The 17,963-nt window shown below is 33.0% G+C and overlaps 1 protein-coding gene across 4 annotated transcripts in view; it reads left to right on the top strand.

The window, feature by feature from the left end:
- The window catches only part of LOC140439383 (lipopolysaccharide-induced tumor necrosis factor-alpha factor-like), a 109,783-nt gene extending 97,525 nt beyond the window's left edge, over positions 1-12,258 (top strand). For 2 of the 4 annotated variants that reach the window (XM_072529246.1, XM_072529248.1), the window contains exon 4: positions 11,889-12,258. In XM_072529246.1, the coding sequence (XP_072385347.1) occupies positions 11,889-11,991 (103 nt within the window). In that variant the 3' untranslated portion in view covers positions 11,992-12,258. Of the gene's footprint in view, positions 1-3,033; positions 3,221-3,309; positions 3,498-4,990; positions 5,147-11,888 lie in introns of those variants that run through there. The other 2 variants (XR_011950616.1, XM_072529247.1) reach the window with 2 other exon arrangements.
- The last annotated feature ends 5,705 nt before the right edge of the window (positions 12,259-17,963 follow it).

Consider the following 17,963-nt stretch of genomic DNA (forward strand, 5'->3'; position numbering starts at 1 on the left):
AGAATGTGTTTGATTTCCGAACCAGTCAACCACACTATTTAAATTAACAGTTAAGCATATGTTTTTAATTTGTTTTTAAAATGATGTCAGGGTACATACCACAAGCGTTCTGTAAATAGAACTCAAGGAACCTTAGAGACCTTGGAGTAAACATTTTTCTAGTGGATTGTTTATAACATAACACTTTGCACGAAAACTTTTGTACAGCACGGAACTTTCAAATATTTTATTTGCATGAGATTTCCTTAAGTTGTATGTAGATCAGTGATGGAGAGCCTTTTGAGCTCAGTGTGTGAACATTTGAAAAATCGAAACATAATTTTCGTGCATGTCACACATCACTAAATGTAAAGACTAAAAATACAGAAATATTTATATATTTTTTTAAGTTAATTATTAGTTAAATGCCCTTTAAAATACAAAAACCCAAAACTTTGAAACCAATGATTCACATTTAGAGACTTGTTTTACATATTCCATTGACACAACATAGAAAACAAGTAATCTAAGAAAAACTGTCCCAACAAACTCCTAGGATGAAGTAAACTTAGTGTTGAAAAAAAAGCACACATCAGACTTTTTGATGTAAGTACAGCTTTTGGCAGATATCCCATTTATGCCATTCATGCTGACAGGTATGCTATTCAAAAATAAAAAATATTTACCAATCAGTTGGTAAATACTATAAAAACCTGGTCCTCCACAAGGAATTATCCTTGGACCATTTACTATATCTACTAGAACGAAAATGCAGTCACTGTAACTTTTGCCATTGATGATACCAACATTGAGTCGCAAAGTCCTATCTCTTGCCGTACTGCCCATCCATTGGTATATCCGATACACCAGCGTATCGGATAAATAGATCTGATTAATATGATCACTAGATCATTCACATTGATTCATTACTAATTAGTTGAATGATAATCCAACAATGAAAATTAATTTGTATTCTGAGATTTAAATGTATTGTTATCGTACCTAGCATCTTTGACATACATATAGTCAATTCAGTCTTAACAGTTTTTTGATAAATAATAAATTGCAGCAGGCAATATATCCTTTCATTTGAGCCTAAATTAATTCAATTGGATTTAACTCGCAATGGTAGGATGGAAGTCTCAAATCAGTAATACCAGGAAGTCTAGCCAGTGAGTCAACAGCATATTGATGATATCTACCAAGTTGGTCCTTATTATTGACATTAGTTCTACTTTGATCTATCCTCTGTAAATGAAATACATTTTTCTCGTAGTCAGCTCTGAATGACCGATTTTCTATCAGTCATCGTTGGAATGCGTTCAACAAGGTGGCTGTGATGAGATGTATTATCCACTACACTTTCCCTTATTGAAAAGATTTTTCGCATCTACATTAGTCCCGTCTTTGAAAGAAGGATCTGGAATCTTATTTTCGTTAGAGGTTTGGTCATCACATCTGCAACTTGTTCTTCAGTGGAAATTTGTGTGAAGATTTTTAGTTTGATCACGATTTCCTAAGTTATAACTTCCTGTTTCTTCGTATTCATCTACAGACTCTTCATCGTCATCTTTTTCACCATTCTGTCAGATTACTTCATCATCGATTTAATTTTGTTCTAATTGAGAAATAGCTATATAATCATTGTTATTTTTAAAATTTTCTGGGATATATAGGGAGATATTATCTGTAGTGGCAATTGAACTCGTTTCTGACAATCAGTTAGTCTTTCCAAAAATATAACATACATTGCCAATATTACCTTATTCTTTTCCTTAACCCAAATTTCGTATATTTCTTCTCGGTCATAACCTACCAAACAACCTTTGATTGCCATTTTGTTCATTTTCTTTATTGTTGGCACTGAAACTTGTGCATAACAGGTTGTAGCTATGATTGTTAGGTGATTTATTCTAGGTCTCTTATCTATCCATAGCTCATGTGGACTTAGGAAGGAAAACCTTATTAATACTAAATCCTATCAACATAAACTAAATACTTCCTTTCCAAGATTTAATAGGTTTTTGGGATAGGTAAATAAAAAATAGAATACATTGAATAAAACACTGTTTATTAGCTTTAAACAACTATGTATTTATTATGTTGTATTTGCAAACCCGGTGAAATACTTTTAGTCGACGTCAAAACATATCGATGGTTGAAAGGTGAAAAAAGTCATAAGCAATAAATTTGATAAAATTAGATTTAAACACTAATAAGCATACTTCTTTCTTTTGCGTCTAATACATTGCTATTATAGGTTTTTTTGTCGTTTATAATCTTCTTTGGTGAAATGGTTAAAACAAATATGAGCAGTATTTAAATCGGCATCTTTGCTGCTAAACACTTTGACTAGTTGTTCACATTACAAACTGCCACAGCACACCTAATTTTGCACCAATATTTTTAAATTGAAAAATAATATTTAGAACAATCGTCGAAAGCTTACAACCTATATGTAAATAGTTGAAACAAATATTGGAATCGTCACGTATTGACGTCACTTGACGTTTAATAGCCCGCCCACACCTGAGCGGTGTTATATCTTTGCTTTTATGTATCATGCAATAATCCTAAAGCCGCGCTAGCGGTATAAAGGAAGATATTATTAAATTCACATTAGGTAGTCTAGAATTTATATTTCTTTTTAACTTTTCGTCTTATGAAAAACGATGCAAGAGTAGATGATCGATCACTAAGAACTATCTGATCAGTCAGGAAAAAACATAAATTCCAGAAAACTGCATATAATATGTACACACAGAATATAATGTACCATTACAAAACACCGCTAGAATCAACCTATACTCCACAAATTAACAAATTTTAACTAACTTTCATTCACACTATTTGCGAATGCTAGACTAATGACATACAGTATGAAAAAGTTAAATGATCGCATACTAGTAATTGCTGGCTTTTATTGCTGTCCTTTTTTAGCCGAAGGAAGCACCCCCTAAGGCTTCGCCAATGTGCTTTGCTTACATTTCACTATTACATACTGTACATATACCGCACTGTTCATACCATACTAAAAATGGGGCTTCTTTTCAGATGTTGGCCATGTTGCTTAATTCCATATTGTGTGGATTCGTGCCAAGCTAAAACTCATTACTGTCCCAATTGCAGAGCTTACATTGGAAGATTCGAGAACTAAGAATTTATTCTAAGATTCTTAAAAAGTTACCAACTGAAGATGCTAAAATGACTTTTCAATCCGTTTTATAAGAATCAACGTCAAATATATATATATATATATATATATATATATATATATATATATATATATTATATATATATATATATATATATATATATATATATATATATATATATATATATTAGTTTTACATCAGTTTATTTTATATTTTAATGTTTTTTAACTTTACAATATATGTATGTTTAAATGTTTTATTAATATTTTTAATCTATACATAAATATTAAGTAAGTATTAAGCATGTCAAGATTTTGAATATGTTATTATATATCCTTTATTTTATTAAATATGTAAATTCTATTCACCTTTATAGCTGTTTTAATTGTCATCAAGTGCCACCAATCACGCACTTCGATGTTCATCGCCCTTCCTTCTGGAACATATTATAATTAAATTTAATTGGTTGAGAAATGAAAAGGTTTCATATAAAAGTTAATTTATCTTTAAATATGGGACATTTTCGGATCTCAGGTCAGTTGTGATAGTAGTGTCTAACTCATGGTTTTACCCGTGTAGGGTAGCTCCCTAGAGCACTTTGCTCGAAGGGCTCTGTTTCTTTCTAAGACTCTGAAGCTGAGTTTTTTCTTCTTAGAAAGAATGTGTTTTATTTCCACCACCTAATAAAACCATAATGGCATTGTCTCTTCAAGATAATGCCACAATAAGAGCGTACCGGCCAACTACGCAATATTACACCATATTGCGCAATAGTTGGACAAATTAATAAACATGGAAACTTGCACCAAGTTGCAATCAGTTTTTCATACGTTTATTAATTACACCGGAGACGACATAATGTTATATGTGTGTTTATTTAAAACTACAAACACAGCATGCAGGTAAACATGACTTCTTCATGACGTCCTCTTGTCATTACAACAATTAATGAACTGGGGATTCGATTTTTTTTTTAATTTTCTTCTGTTTTTATGTTTCTGTAAAGTATTTCATTCATCATTTATTATTTGGATCGCTATCTCCATTGCAGATTTCATGATCGTTCTCCAAAAAATATAAAACATTATAGTCGGACAATTTTCAATTAAAGGTAACAATAGGCAGTCGGAAATTTATGTTTCTTTTTAACGTTTTATCTTATGAAAAACGATGCAAGAGCAGATGATCGATCACTATGAACGACCTGATCAATCAGAAAGAAACATAAATTTCAGAAAACTGCATATACACTCAGAATATAATGTATCGTTACAAAACATCGCTAGAATCAACCTAGACACCATAAATTAACAAATTTTAACTAACTTTCATGGATAGAAAACTAACACATGGATAAGACAGAAAACCAAAGTCACCGATGTGGTGCAAAAATCATTAAAGTTGAAATGGGAATACGCTGGACATGTAGTTAGGAGCGATCTAAACAAATGGCACAGATCAATTTTAACCTGGAGACCATACCAACACAAAAGACCCAGAGGCAGACCTCCTATGAGATGGACAGATGATCTGAAAAGGACTGCCCGGAAAAATTGGCTACAAGTAGCGTACAATAAAAAACAATGGAAAGGAAGACTTGAAGAGGCTTATGTTCAGATGTGGACGTGAATGGCTAGACGAAGAAGAAGAAGAAGAACTAACTTTCATGCACACGATTTGCGATTGTTAGACTAATGACATACAGTATGAAAAAGTTAAATGATCGCGTACTAGTAATTGCCTTTGCAGAAGCACCTCCTAAGGCTTCGCCAATGTGCTTTGCTTACATTTCACTATTCCATACTGTAAATACACTGCACTGTTCATACCATACTACAAATGAGGTTTCGTTTCAGATGTTGGCCATGTTGCTTTATTCCATATTGTGTGGATTCATGCCAAGCTAAAACTCATTACTGTCCCAATTGCAGAGCTTACGTCGGAAGATTCGAGAACTAAGAATTTATTCCAAGATTCTTAAAAAGTTACCAACTGAAGATGATAAAATGGACCTTTCGATCCGTTTTATAAGAATATATATATATATATATATATATATATATATATATATATATATATATATATATATATATATATATATATATATATATATATATATATATATATATATATATAAATTTTACATCAGTTTATTTTATATTTTAATATTTTTTAACTTTGCAATATATGTTTAAATGTTTTATTAATATTTTTAATCTACATTATATAAATATAAGTAAGTATTAAACATGTCAAGATTATGAATATGTTATTATATATCCTTTATTTTATTAAATATGTAAATTCTATTCACCTTTATAGTTGTTTTAATGTTTATGTGTCTTCATTTAAAACTACACAGAATGCAGGTAAACATGACTTCTTCATGACGTCCTCTTGTCATTACAACAATAATTGAACTGGGGATTCGAATTTTTTTAAAATTTCCTCCTGTTTTTATGTTTCTATAAAGTATTCCATTCATCATTTATTATTTGGATTGTTATCTCCATTGCAGATTTCATTATCGGTCTCAAAATATAAAACATTAATGTTTCGTATTTTGGGAACGATTTCCGAAGTGGAAATCGAAACTTATTTTAAAGTAAAATTGCATTAAGATGTCCCAAGAAAATAGCTTCTGAACAATATTATATCTAGCAAGTTCACTGCTATGAGTTTAAAGAGAAAAAGGTTAACAGTTCTAATATTTCAGAATTACTATGCATTCAGACAAAAATTGCTAATAACTAATCGATTGATTAGATTAGATTGCCAACAAGCAAAAAAATTTTTATGTGAATATTTTATAGTAGTTATCAAATTTTAGAACTTTAAATCTATTTTTTGTTAAAAACTCACAATTGTGAACTTGATTTTTGTTGTTGTGACCCTTCCCTATAATCTTTTTATAGTCTGTACAAAATTTTTAGGACCAGTAGTTTATCTTCCTGGGCCTATTTTGACATTTAATTTTCTGGATCTTGCTGTGTATTGGATATTATTCTAATTATATTTGTTTACGTTTGTTATATGTATGTTGGCAAAGAATATGGTTTATGGCAACATATAACACCAGAACATTGATGGAGGACGAAAAACTTGAGGAACTTGAAAACGAGCTGAAGCATGGGATATACTTTGATTATCTGAAGTACGGCGAAAAGGCGAAGAACAAATGATACTTTCGTCGGATTTATGATAAATAAAAAACACACGAAGAATATACTTACATTTAAAAGCATAAGTGATAGAATTATTTATCTTATCCACAAAATAAACGAAAAAATTTGATTAAAGATCATCCAGGTATACGCCAGTACCCACACAGACGAAGAAGTTGAATGGTTCTACGATGACGTTAACACTGCGCTAGAAGAGGTAACCACCAACTATACCATACTGATGGAAGACCTAAACGCAAAAATAGACCACAAGCAGGATGGTTCGGAGTTTGTACTTGGACCTCACGGATATGGCGACAGGAACGAAATTCTTCTGCAACACAGACTATATGTCATGAACACCCATTTAAAAAAAATCCCAAAGAAAGTGGACTTGGCAATCACCAAATGGCTTGAACAAGAACGAAATTGACTTTATTTTTAATAACAAAAAAGACGCTGTTCAAGACGTAACTGTATTAAATTAATTTTCAACCGGAAGTGACCATAGAATGGTTAGAGCGAAGGAAGTCTTGAACGTAAAGAAGGAACGAAGAAATATGGTAACAAGGACTAAAAATGTTACGTTCACTGCGATTACTAACAAAAGGGCATACCAGGAAGAAATAGATAGAAACCTTCAGAATGACGTGCAAGATAAAACCGATATTGAACAATTTAACGAAAGGTTGGTGGACGCTCTAAGGAAGGTACAGAAGAACTGTCAAGTTAAGCAAACAAGGAGAAATGAAAAACTTACAGAAGGCACAAGGAACATAATGCAAAAAAGAAGGGAAATGAAAGATAAGCACACAGTGAACATCGCAGAACTGAAGAATTTAAATAAAACCATTTCAAAAGCTGTTAGGAAAGACATAAGGGATTTTAACACTAAAGAAACAACTAATACCATAGAACAAAATAAAAGCCTTAAAGTTCTAAAACGAAAGTTGAAGACAGAAACTAGGAACATTTATAAACTAAAAAATAGACAAGGACATGCTGTATATGAACAAAAAGAAATTATGAAAATTATCGAAGAGTACTATAGAACATTATATCGTCGAGATGCTCACATTCCAGAGGTGGAAATCCTAGCCATACAAAATCAAGGATCAGAGAAACTTCCAGATATAACCGAAGAGAAAATCGAATCAGCGTTGAAAGGTATGAAGAACAGCAAATCACCTGTAGAAGATCGCATTGTAAGTGAAATGCTAAAATTAGGAGGCGAATGCTTCATAAAAGCTTTAAAAACCCTCTATAATGCCTGCCTCTTTGAAGGAGTTACACGAGAAAAATGGAATAGTGCCATTATGATAATATTGCACAAAAAAGGAGATGTAACAGAAATTAGAAACTACAGATCTATCAGCTTGTTATCTCATTTATATAAGCTCTTTATAAGAATAATTACTAACAGACTGGAACCTAAGCTGGATTTTCACCAACCATTAGAGCAGGCCGGATTTAGGAGTGGCTTTGGAACGAATGATCACCTACAAGTAATAAAATCCTTAATCGAGAAAGTTACAGAATACAAGCCATTGATATTAATATTTGTAGACATGTATATATATATATATATATATATATATATATATATATATATATATATATAATATACAATAGCATAACAGCTGCAGTTAGAATGTATTATGGCAACACAAATACATTTCCCTTCGAGAGAGGGATATTAGGCAAGGAGATACCATATCTCCTAAGCTATTCACCGCTTTGTTGCAGAGTGCTATGAGAAACAATAATTGGGAGAATATTGAAGTCAACATAAATGGAGAATTTCTGAACAACTTGAGATTTACAGACGACATAGTCCTTATTGCAGACCGGGTAGATTTCTGAACAACTTGAGATTTGCAGACGACATAGTCCTTATTGCAGACCGGGTAGATCATGCCTGCCAGCTTCTTCAAGACCTTCAGAACTCGTGTACATGAGTTGGACTTAAAATTAATTTCTCCAAAACACAATATATGACCAACCTAGTACTGGCGAAAAACATCTCAACTAACGGCACTCGGATTGAACAGGTGTATAGCTATAAAGATCTGGGCCACGAGATTAAGTTAGCAATAGACAATCAAACAACGGAGCTAAACAGGAGAATAGGACTGGCATGGGTGGCTTACGGAAAACTGAGAGAAGTCTTTAGATCAGATATTCCCATGTGCTTGAAAAGGAAGGTCTTAGATCAATGTGTACTCCCAGTTCTAACGTATGGAGCCGAAACATTAACGAACCTAAGATAAGTCCACAGTGTCCACACGATCGTTACAATCTTTCACTTCACCCTTCACAGCAATTGTTTGATAGTCTTTGGGTGTGGATGCTCCGTACGTTTAAAAAAATATTTACGTTTTTGTGTCACTGTTGCGTGTTGGTCCAATGTAAGTACCATATGTTTCGTTATATATTTATGCCATCGTAGCATTTCTTATCATGATTTATTTTAGAGATAAAAAGGGTGTTACTAATCTTTACCTTAGGATATTACAACTACTCTTAGTTTATATTTTAACCGACCATGTTTTCATGTTATGATCACACTCGCTAGCAGGCAAGTTGAGATATAGCTGTGTCATCTTTCCCTCTAAATGATGGATCTATGAAATATTTCTGGAGGAGGGTAAAAAAACTCTGGGTCCAACTTTTACCAAAAACTCCTTTAAAATAAAATTCTCAACTAATATTTTGGATACTTACTATTAATATAGAAGTAAAAACATGGGTACTATATATACTTTTTTTAGTATATTTTTAAGCTCTTACCTATAAGTATTTTTATCCAGTTTTTTCTATTTATTTAAATTATGGTGGGACCTGTCTAGGGGGAGTAATTATTCCTATTGCTCCCCCTGTCCCCCCATAGATCCGCCCTTGGCCTTCATGACCTAAAATGTGCAACTAATGTTTTAATTTAGAGATAGTTTCTAATTATAAAAGAAAAACCAATAGAGGGGCATGGAATGAGAAGAACATGAAGCGAGCGTTGCAGGCTGTAGCGGAAAAGCGCATGGTTTGGTTAAAGGCTAGCAGGCATTACCAAGTGCCCCGGGCAACACTTCGCCGCCGTGCCATGAATCGAAATAAAATAGCAATTGGTACAAGAAAGCATCTTGGCAGACATGAAACAACCTTAAGAACTAGAAGAGGCTCTAGTTGAGCATATGCTAGCACTAAAAGCCAGATTTTTTGGCTTAACGACCGTAGATGTCCGCATTTTGGCATATGAATTTGCAGTGAGAATGAAGTTAAAACATCAATTCAATAACACGAAAAACATTGCAGGCAGAGGTTGGCTACGCTCTTTTTGACTAAGGCATCCAAATATATCTTTACGTCAGCCAGAGGCAACATCAATGGCACGCGCTAAAAGTTTTAACAAACCACAAGTAAAGACCTTCTTTAAAAATCTACGTAACATAATAACTAATGAAGAAATCGACAAAATTATGATTTTTAACATGGACGAGTCAGGGTTGACAACTGTACATTCAACTGTAGTAGCGTGCATGACTTCAGAGGGAACTTATATTCCACCTTTTATAATTTTTCCTCGGAAGAAATTCAATCCAACATTACACGACGGAGCGCCCCTTGGGACTTTATGTTTGTACAATGAATCAGGTTACATGATCGGGGAACTATTTTTAAAATGGATGGAACACTTTATTAAACATGTTCGACCGAACACCAAACACAATGCCGTGTTAATTTTAGACGGGCATGTCAGCCATAAAAATTTAGAAGCACTGGAACTTGCAAAAAACAATTCAGTTGTGCTATTTTGCTTGCCTTTACATTGCACACATCGTCTCCAACCTCTCGATGTGTGCTTTTTCGGGTCACTAAGTAAGTACTACGATGCAGCAGCAACTCAATAATTAAGGAAAATCCAAGTCGTGTCATCACTCTTTACCAGGTCGCGTCGCTTTTTTCTTCCGCCTACAATTAAACCGCAATACCAACGATAGCTTTAAGCGGATTCAAAGCAACAGGAATATCACCTTTCGACTCGGATATATTTCCAGAACACATGTATTTGCCCAGCACAGTAACTAACGTACCACTTAACTAACTTAACCCATAGTACTTAACATGTAGAGTCTTCAGCTAATAACGTCACAAACGTTTTGTTGCAAATTTTACCTCTTCCTCAGGGAAATGCAAGAAAGTCCAGAATAAGAAAGGCCAATAGTTACCAAGGTGTTCTTACCACGAGTCCATACCTCCAGAGTCTTCGCGAACAACAAAATATTAAGAAAGCGAGAGAGGTAAGAGGGAATAAGCAAAACTCACTAAAGAAAAATGTGTTTGATGATACCTTAGAATGTGGAGATAAAGACACACAAAAATATTGTCGAGATAAGGGAACCGAAAAATTAAGAAAAAGTGAACGAGGTGCGGCAATTAAAATCTATGAAAAAAAAATCAGAGTGTGAAGAGCCCTTTAATGAGGACGACGACGATGATTGCGCATGCCTCTATTGCAATTAGTTATATAGCCTATCCAAATCTCAAGAAGGCTGGTTACGTTGCCAAAAGTGTCAAATATAGGCTCATGCAGAGTGTGCAGGACTATCAATGAAGGCTAAGAACTTTATTTGTGAATTATGTTTTGATAGTTGATCACTTTATGTATAAATCCACGTATATGCCGTCTTGCCCTCTAGGGTAGGGCAAGATGACATTTTGACTCTTTTTTTGTTTTACATTTACAGTTTTAAAATGGAGTTCTGTTTTTGTTTTTCACTTGATATGTATTAAAAAAGAATGTTCTGTTTCTATTATAGTGCTTTTTAATTCATGATACCTTTTACATTTTTCAAAATAAATCGATTTTACCTTCGAGTATGTCGACTTGCCCACCCTTCCCCTGCTTATCTAATACCAGATGAATTATGCTCTAGGTTATTTATCACATATATGTAGTAAATAAAGCTATAGTTCATCCCAAACCCTTCTTTCAGTGCGTCATAGTTCATCGAATTCTCTCTAACACATTAAGCTAGAAGTGACAGAAAAAAACGTGAGTCTGTGATTATTATACATAGAACTTAGAAAATTATTTATCGTAAAGCTAATTCTACTTACGGGTGTATAATTGGTTGGAGTTTAGAATACGCTAAATAGATATCCAATCGATAATGCGCATAAATATAAGTTGACGCAGAAGGTCTCGATCTTGACAGTATTTTCACAACGTCAACTGATAAAATAATTGTCATTCCAGGTTAGTATTATCAGACATTTTACAGTGAAAATTTAATTTTGTATTTATTGTCATAAAAATATTTTAAATATGCCGAGATATACCGAGAAAGAACAAAGACTAATATTAAAATTATTAAATTATTTTCAATTAGAAAAAGAGGGATTACGATCCTGCAACTGCCAAATTTAACTAAAATGACATGCAATAATTCTCGACATTCTTAAAATCCTATATTATGTCAAAATTAGTGACGCACTGAAAGAAGGGTTTGGGACAGACTGTATGTCTTATCTACCGCTATTTTACATTCAATTTATATTGTTAATTTAACATATTGTATTTTGCTATTTTCAGATGCTGCCTTTGCTCTTGCATTCCGTACTGCGTGGATTCGTGCCAAGCCAAAACACATTACTGCCCCAACTGTAGAGCATACATTGGAAGATTCGAAAATTAAGAAGAATACAATTTCAGAGATGGCTTAAACACAAATAGAATTCTTTATATATAAACTTATAAACAACCCACATATATTTTATATATATATATATATATATATATATATATATATATATATATATGTATATATATATATATATATATATATATATATATATATATATATATATATACTATATACTATGTTATATTTTTATTGTACTTCTTTTATTTTTATAATTTTTATTGGATTGTATCTATTAAAATAAATCCTAATATATAAGGACATGTAATTTATGTTTAATTATAATACAAAGCTACAAAATTGAAACAAACGATATTATTGCTAGACAATTATTGAAAGCATAGGTGTACCAACTGAGATTATTAATTTAACTAAAATATCTTTTGAGCATTCAATGGCAAGTAGAGTAACATACTATGGAAAGTTTGTCTATCTGACTAACAGACTATCACCACGCCTTTTTATTAGTATGTTAGATATTGCCATCAAAGAAGCTACCATAAAGTTGGGGGTGTTCCAACCAGAGCCCCTACATGATTGTGTTATAAGCTTTTTAAGCCAATCAAAAGGACGGAAGGTTATTAATGCACAACTGAGATGAGAATTGGTTGGCAAAAAAGTTGACTGCAATGCAGAAAAACTATGAATAATACCAGGTTAAATCAAATAACTCAAAATATAAGCAGAGCAATTAAAAATATTAAACACGAATCAATAAAAAAGTTCTTAATGAAGCTTACAATAAGACAAAATCCACCCACTAAAAAATCTGATCATACATGGGCTAAAAGTAACCAAGAGAATATTTGCTGATCATTTGGAAAATACTTTTATAACCGCATGACACGGGCGTAACCAGGGGATGTTTTGGGGGTTCAACCCCCCGCCCACAAAGTTATTACTATTAATAAAATTAAAAGACCCAACAGTCTTTTTCAGTCCATGAGCAGTTGTCTCCTGAAACAAAGAGACAGCAACAAAGGAACCGAAAGAAACTAGTCCTTAACTAATTCCGACGGATCCACATTACATCGGAGTCTGAACAAACACCTCAGAATGATGGTAATTTTAGAGCACTGTTGCGGTACGTAGCCGAATCTGAGGATAAAGATATCTTTACATAAGCCCTAAAATCCAAAATAAAATAATTTATATTTTGTGGCAAAATTCAGCAAAATATCATTGATGAAGTAACGAAAGCTAAATTTTTTGAGATTCTCGCTAATGAGACACGTATGGAGCAAGTCTCGCTATGCTTGCTATATGTTGATTTAGAAGATGTTAATCAATATAAAGCTAAGGAGATGTTCTTAGAGAATATTGCAAATTTGACCTGACAAGATTCAGTCTTCTCTATCCCCTCTCTCTCCCTCCCTACTTCGCTCCCTCTCTCACACCCTTTTTCTTTTTGTCTAATGACAGTCGTCGGCCAAAGTTGGGCCCAGGCCTCTCCAGCATCCGCCTCCAAGGATCCACCCTCAATATCTCTTTAGCATTAGGTCTCACTCTGTCTATCCACCTCTTCCTTGGTCTTCCTACTGGCCGACGTCCCACCATAGTCCAGCTAAGCGATCTACTAGGTGTTCTGTTAATATACATTCTTATAAGGTCACCTGCCCAGCGCAACCTTTGTATTGCATAATTTGCTATAGATGGTTCTTTTTAATATTGATATAACTCGTGGTTGAACCTGCTTCTTCACATACCATTATCGCAGATGAGTCCCAATATCCTTATCAATATTTTGTAATAACCTTTTAAAAGTAATAACAAGGTTTATTATTTTTTTGTCACGATCCCTAGGTCATGAGCTCATAATAAGCGCTCTGAAAACAGCGTCGACATGTTCTCATGTGATTGGTCAAGGTTACGATGGGGCTGTAGCCGTGGATATTTGCACGATGTCCAAGCGTATATTCTTCACAAATGTCCTCTTGCTCTTTATGTACATTGTAGTGCACACTCCCTCAACCTTGCTATTACTGACGAATATATGCCGTTCTGAAAGAAAAATATCGGAATTTGTTACCGACTGCGAAACACGGTGGGTTCAAGAATGAAGCCGTTATAAGATTCAAGATAATTTATTCAGCAATTGTGCATGTTCTTGAAGAATCTAGCCACAAAAGAGAAACATACCAACAAGTCATCCAAATGCTTAACACACTTCTATCTTCGGATTTTTTTATATGTCTAGTGATTCTTTAGAAAGTCATGAGTTATACATTGCACACAACGCAATAAAAAGGTCGCCGCCGAATCACCGGAACGGGCAATCAAGAAATTTCAAAATATAAGATTCAGGAAAACGTCAAGACAAGATTTTTAAAAATTTCTTAATTTTTTCTCAAGACAAGACTAAAAGTTGTTATCAAGACAAGAATTCTTGTCTTTTCTAGGAGCCCTAGTGCAGACATAAGTTGAACAATTTCTTTATGTTCTCTAAAAGTCTGTCTCCTAAAGTATTTGCGGCTTCTATAAAGATATTATCTTCTCCTTGAGCTTTATTTATTTCCATTTTCTTCAGTACGTTCTTTATTACATCTGCTCTTATTTATATCAGGCATTAATTCCGATCCTTGGTTGACTAATCTTTTTCCTGAATTTTTTTACTTTTGTGCTAGTTTCTCATCATGATTTAGTTGACTTCTGTATAATTCTATATAGAAATCTTCTATTATCTACTACCCTTAGTATTTTTTCTCTGATCGTGATGATATTTCCATCTTTATCCTTTAGTTTCATTATTTCTTTTTTGTCATTTGTCAATTTTCTCCTTAGAACTTTGAGACTCTTATTACCTTCAATCGTTTGTTGGATTTGCTCACTTTTATGCTTTCGGTTGTGCATCCTAATAGATTTTTGTATTCTTTTACGTATCTCCCTTAGTTCGAGGTGTTCTTTGCTTCTATTACTTGTGTTTTCCTCTTTTACATTAATGCTTGTGTCCGTGAACTTATTCCTTCGTTATATAATTTCTTTTGGCAGTGTATCGTCTGGTTTTCCTCTATAGCTTCTATTATAATGACGTTAAGGGTGTTGACATTTAGGTCTCTATTCATATTGCTTTCGAGAATGCTGTTGAACTGTTCTTCAAATGCAATTATATTATTAGGCTCTGCTTAGGTCTATTAGACCTCATAAAACAAGGCATTTTTCAGGCTTTCCCCTCCTTGTTTTACCTCGCTTACACCTATCACATCCCATTTAGTTTTCGACATTTCTTCTTCCATCTATTTAATTCTTTCTTCTGTTTGCTAGGGATCTAGCATTATGTGTAGCGACGTTGAGTTTGAAGGGTTTTCTAAGTTTGGTATGTTTACTTCTCAGAAACTTGTCCCCCAGAATCTGGTCCCCCAGAATCTGGTCCCCCAGAATCTGCGGGACAAACTAGCAGTTTGGTGTGAGATTTTTGAAATCTTTTCCTACTCGCCTGGGGTAATACATTTTGAGATAATGACATTTTCATTTAATTTTAGGGGGTGTTTGGCGTTCATAGTTTGGGAAAAGACAGTAAAGAGTGTAAAAGGACCTGATTCCCTCATAATCGGAAGGAGGGGCGTCAGCGGGTAGCATAAGACAGGGTCACTAAGCCCTATAGTAACATATATCCCCTACCGGGATCTTAGATGAGTGCTACCTGCTACCTTAATAAAATTAAATAGTTATAAAATGAGTACCTTGGGTAAAACCAGAGATAATAATAGGCGGCTTAAGCGTAGCACTGGCTCTGTTACCTTCTTTGTATACCGTAGGCCCAAGAAAAAGCGATGTTATAATCCCAACCTGCACTGGCCATATGACGATATACTATTTATTATCATCTTATATATCATAAAGCAGGTGTTATGGTTAAAGTTGCTAGAATATTCAAGTGGATAGTTGGATATAGTTATTATTAAAAATTATTACAAATTCCATATAATTATAGATAGGTACCTACCTACTGACAGCGTTTGATAACGCGACTAAACGCTAAGTCTATTGTATGCTTGACGTGGAGGTGGCTTTAGGCGTTAATTAATCTGCTTTGATTCTTAAATTCTACCAGTTATCATTCGCAATAGAAGTTGTAATTCGCAATACCCGTATAAACGTAGTAATTTTATTCTTACATCTATATCCGGACTTGTACAATTCTTACACAATGTCATTTCTTTAAATTACAATTTTTTTCTATAATAATTTCTCCTGTACCTATATATTTTTGTTAATCAATAATTATCAGTGCAACAGCGAAATGGATATAATTGTGTACCTACCTACGCATATCATCAAAACAGCTGATAAAAATAAATTCAAACATAACATTTATAGACTGCATTTTAAAATTCAATAAAAAAACAAATAAAAAAAATTAGTTTTATTACAAGTCATTTTGGTCCCACAATTAACATCTATTCTAATTATGTAGTTACAGAACCATACATACAGTCCATCTAATTTACTTACCGTCGCACGTCATTATCATTGACAGTGATTGAAGTTGACACATTTGAACAAAACAAATTAATATTTAATGTAAATAAATAGAAACAAAACAAGAGTTAAAAAATAATCTTGTTAAAAACAATTTAAGCCGCTTTTATGCGTCGTATAAAGATGTAAAATGGAATACATAGATATTTATTTTATTTTATGTAAAATGTAAAATAAAAAGTGTCAACACCGCAACTGTCAAATAAGTGTTACCAATTTATGGCAAAATATCACCTTCGTTCGATTACAGTTACAGTGTGTTCCGAACAAATGTTCTTCATAAAAACGCTTTATAACGCATTTATACAAATTAAATGAAACATATTATTGTGTATTTCTTTAAGTTTATTGTGTGTTTCTTTAAGTAACATTAATAGAAATCTTTAAATATTATTTCTACGCGTGTATAATAAAATATGTCTAGTGGCTGTAATGCCAGTGTACTCGGCAAAGTGATTTTAAAAAAGAACACACCTATCGGCTAAATATTTAGTGTTGGTATCATGCGACCTCACAGGCTATGACGCGGATGACGTGCAACGGTATGTAAATTAGATGAAGTATATAGCATTTTTCATATAAAAATGCTTGCACTTCATTCAAGATTTATGACGTCAGAACCCCACAGCGTTGCCAAAACATCAGAATAGTTAGTAAGTAAGGAATTTTTAAAATATCAACTATTTGTCAAACTATTGTATTAACAGTACATACACTTAGTTTTAAGACTACTGCAACACACTAAAATACATAAGAAAACATTTTAATACAAAATTATATATTCTAAATTTTAAACTTATCTCTTTTATGGCTTTAATAGTAAAAACGTGCCCTCATTATTTCTTGTTCAAAATAATCTATCTTATATGAAAGCTTAACAGCTTTCTAAAGACTATTTATTTGTTTTGGCATAGCACAATCACAATACACAAGAATAATTAGTTTGATCAAATATTATGATCAAATTGTGTAAGAAATCAAAACGTAAACAGAATTCTTACTCTAAAAAAGCGGCAACACTTTATACACTTTTGCCACACGCTGAACTGTCAATAAATTTTGAAGTATTCCCGTATCAGTTGCGTACAATTGTCTAATCTATTTAATTAAAATTATTATTTTGTGGAATATTAGACTTAAAGAGTTATTTCATAAAATTTATATTATTCATAATAACAAATGTTTTTGGTTATTTAATCAATATAATTCGAAAATTTCCAATATAATGATGATTACCTTTTTCTGATTATTACACCATGTTGACGTCTATGAAAGATCAAGCAGTTCCGTATGGGTTTCGTATTATTAGCTGTGTTAGGAAAATTAGAACTCCAAGGTTGACGTTCTGGAAAATTTAAATATAAGTGACGTCACTTTATATATATTGTGACGTGCAAGCGTTATTATCTGGAAAATGCTATATCTATTAACATTACCGCGATGTCAACTGTCATATCTTGTTATTTCTGTCATATATCATCTAATAA

The sequence above is a fragment of the Diabrotica undecimpunctata genome, chromosome 4 (assembly GCF_040954645.1).
Source record: "Diabrotica undecimpunctata isolate CICGRU chromosome 4, icDiaUnde3, whole genome shotgun sequence".
Lineage (NCBI taxonomy): Eukaryota > Metazoa > Arthropoda > Insecta > Coleoptera > Chrysomelidae > Diabrotica > Diabrotica undecimpunctata.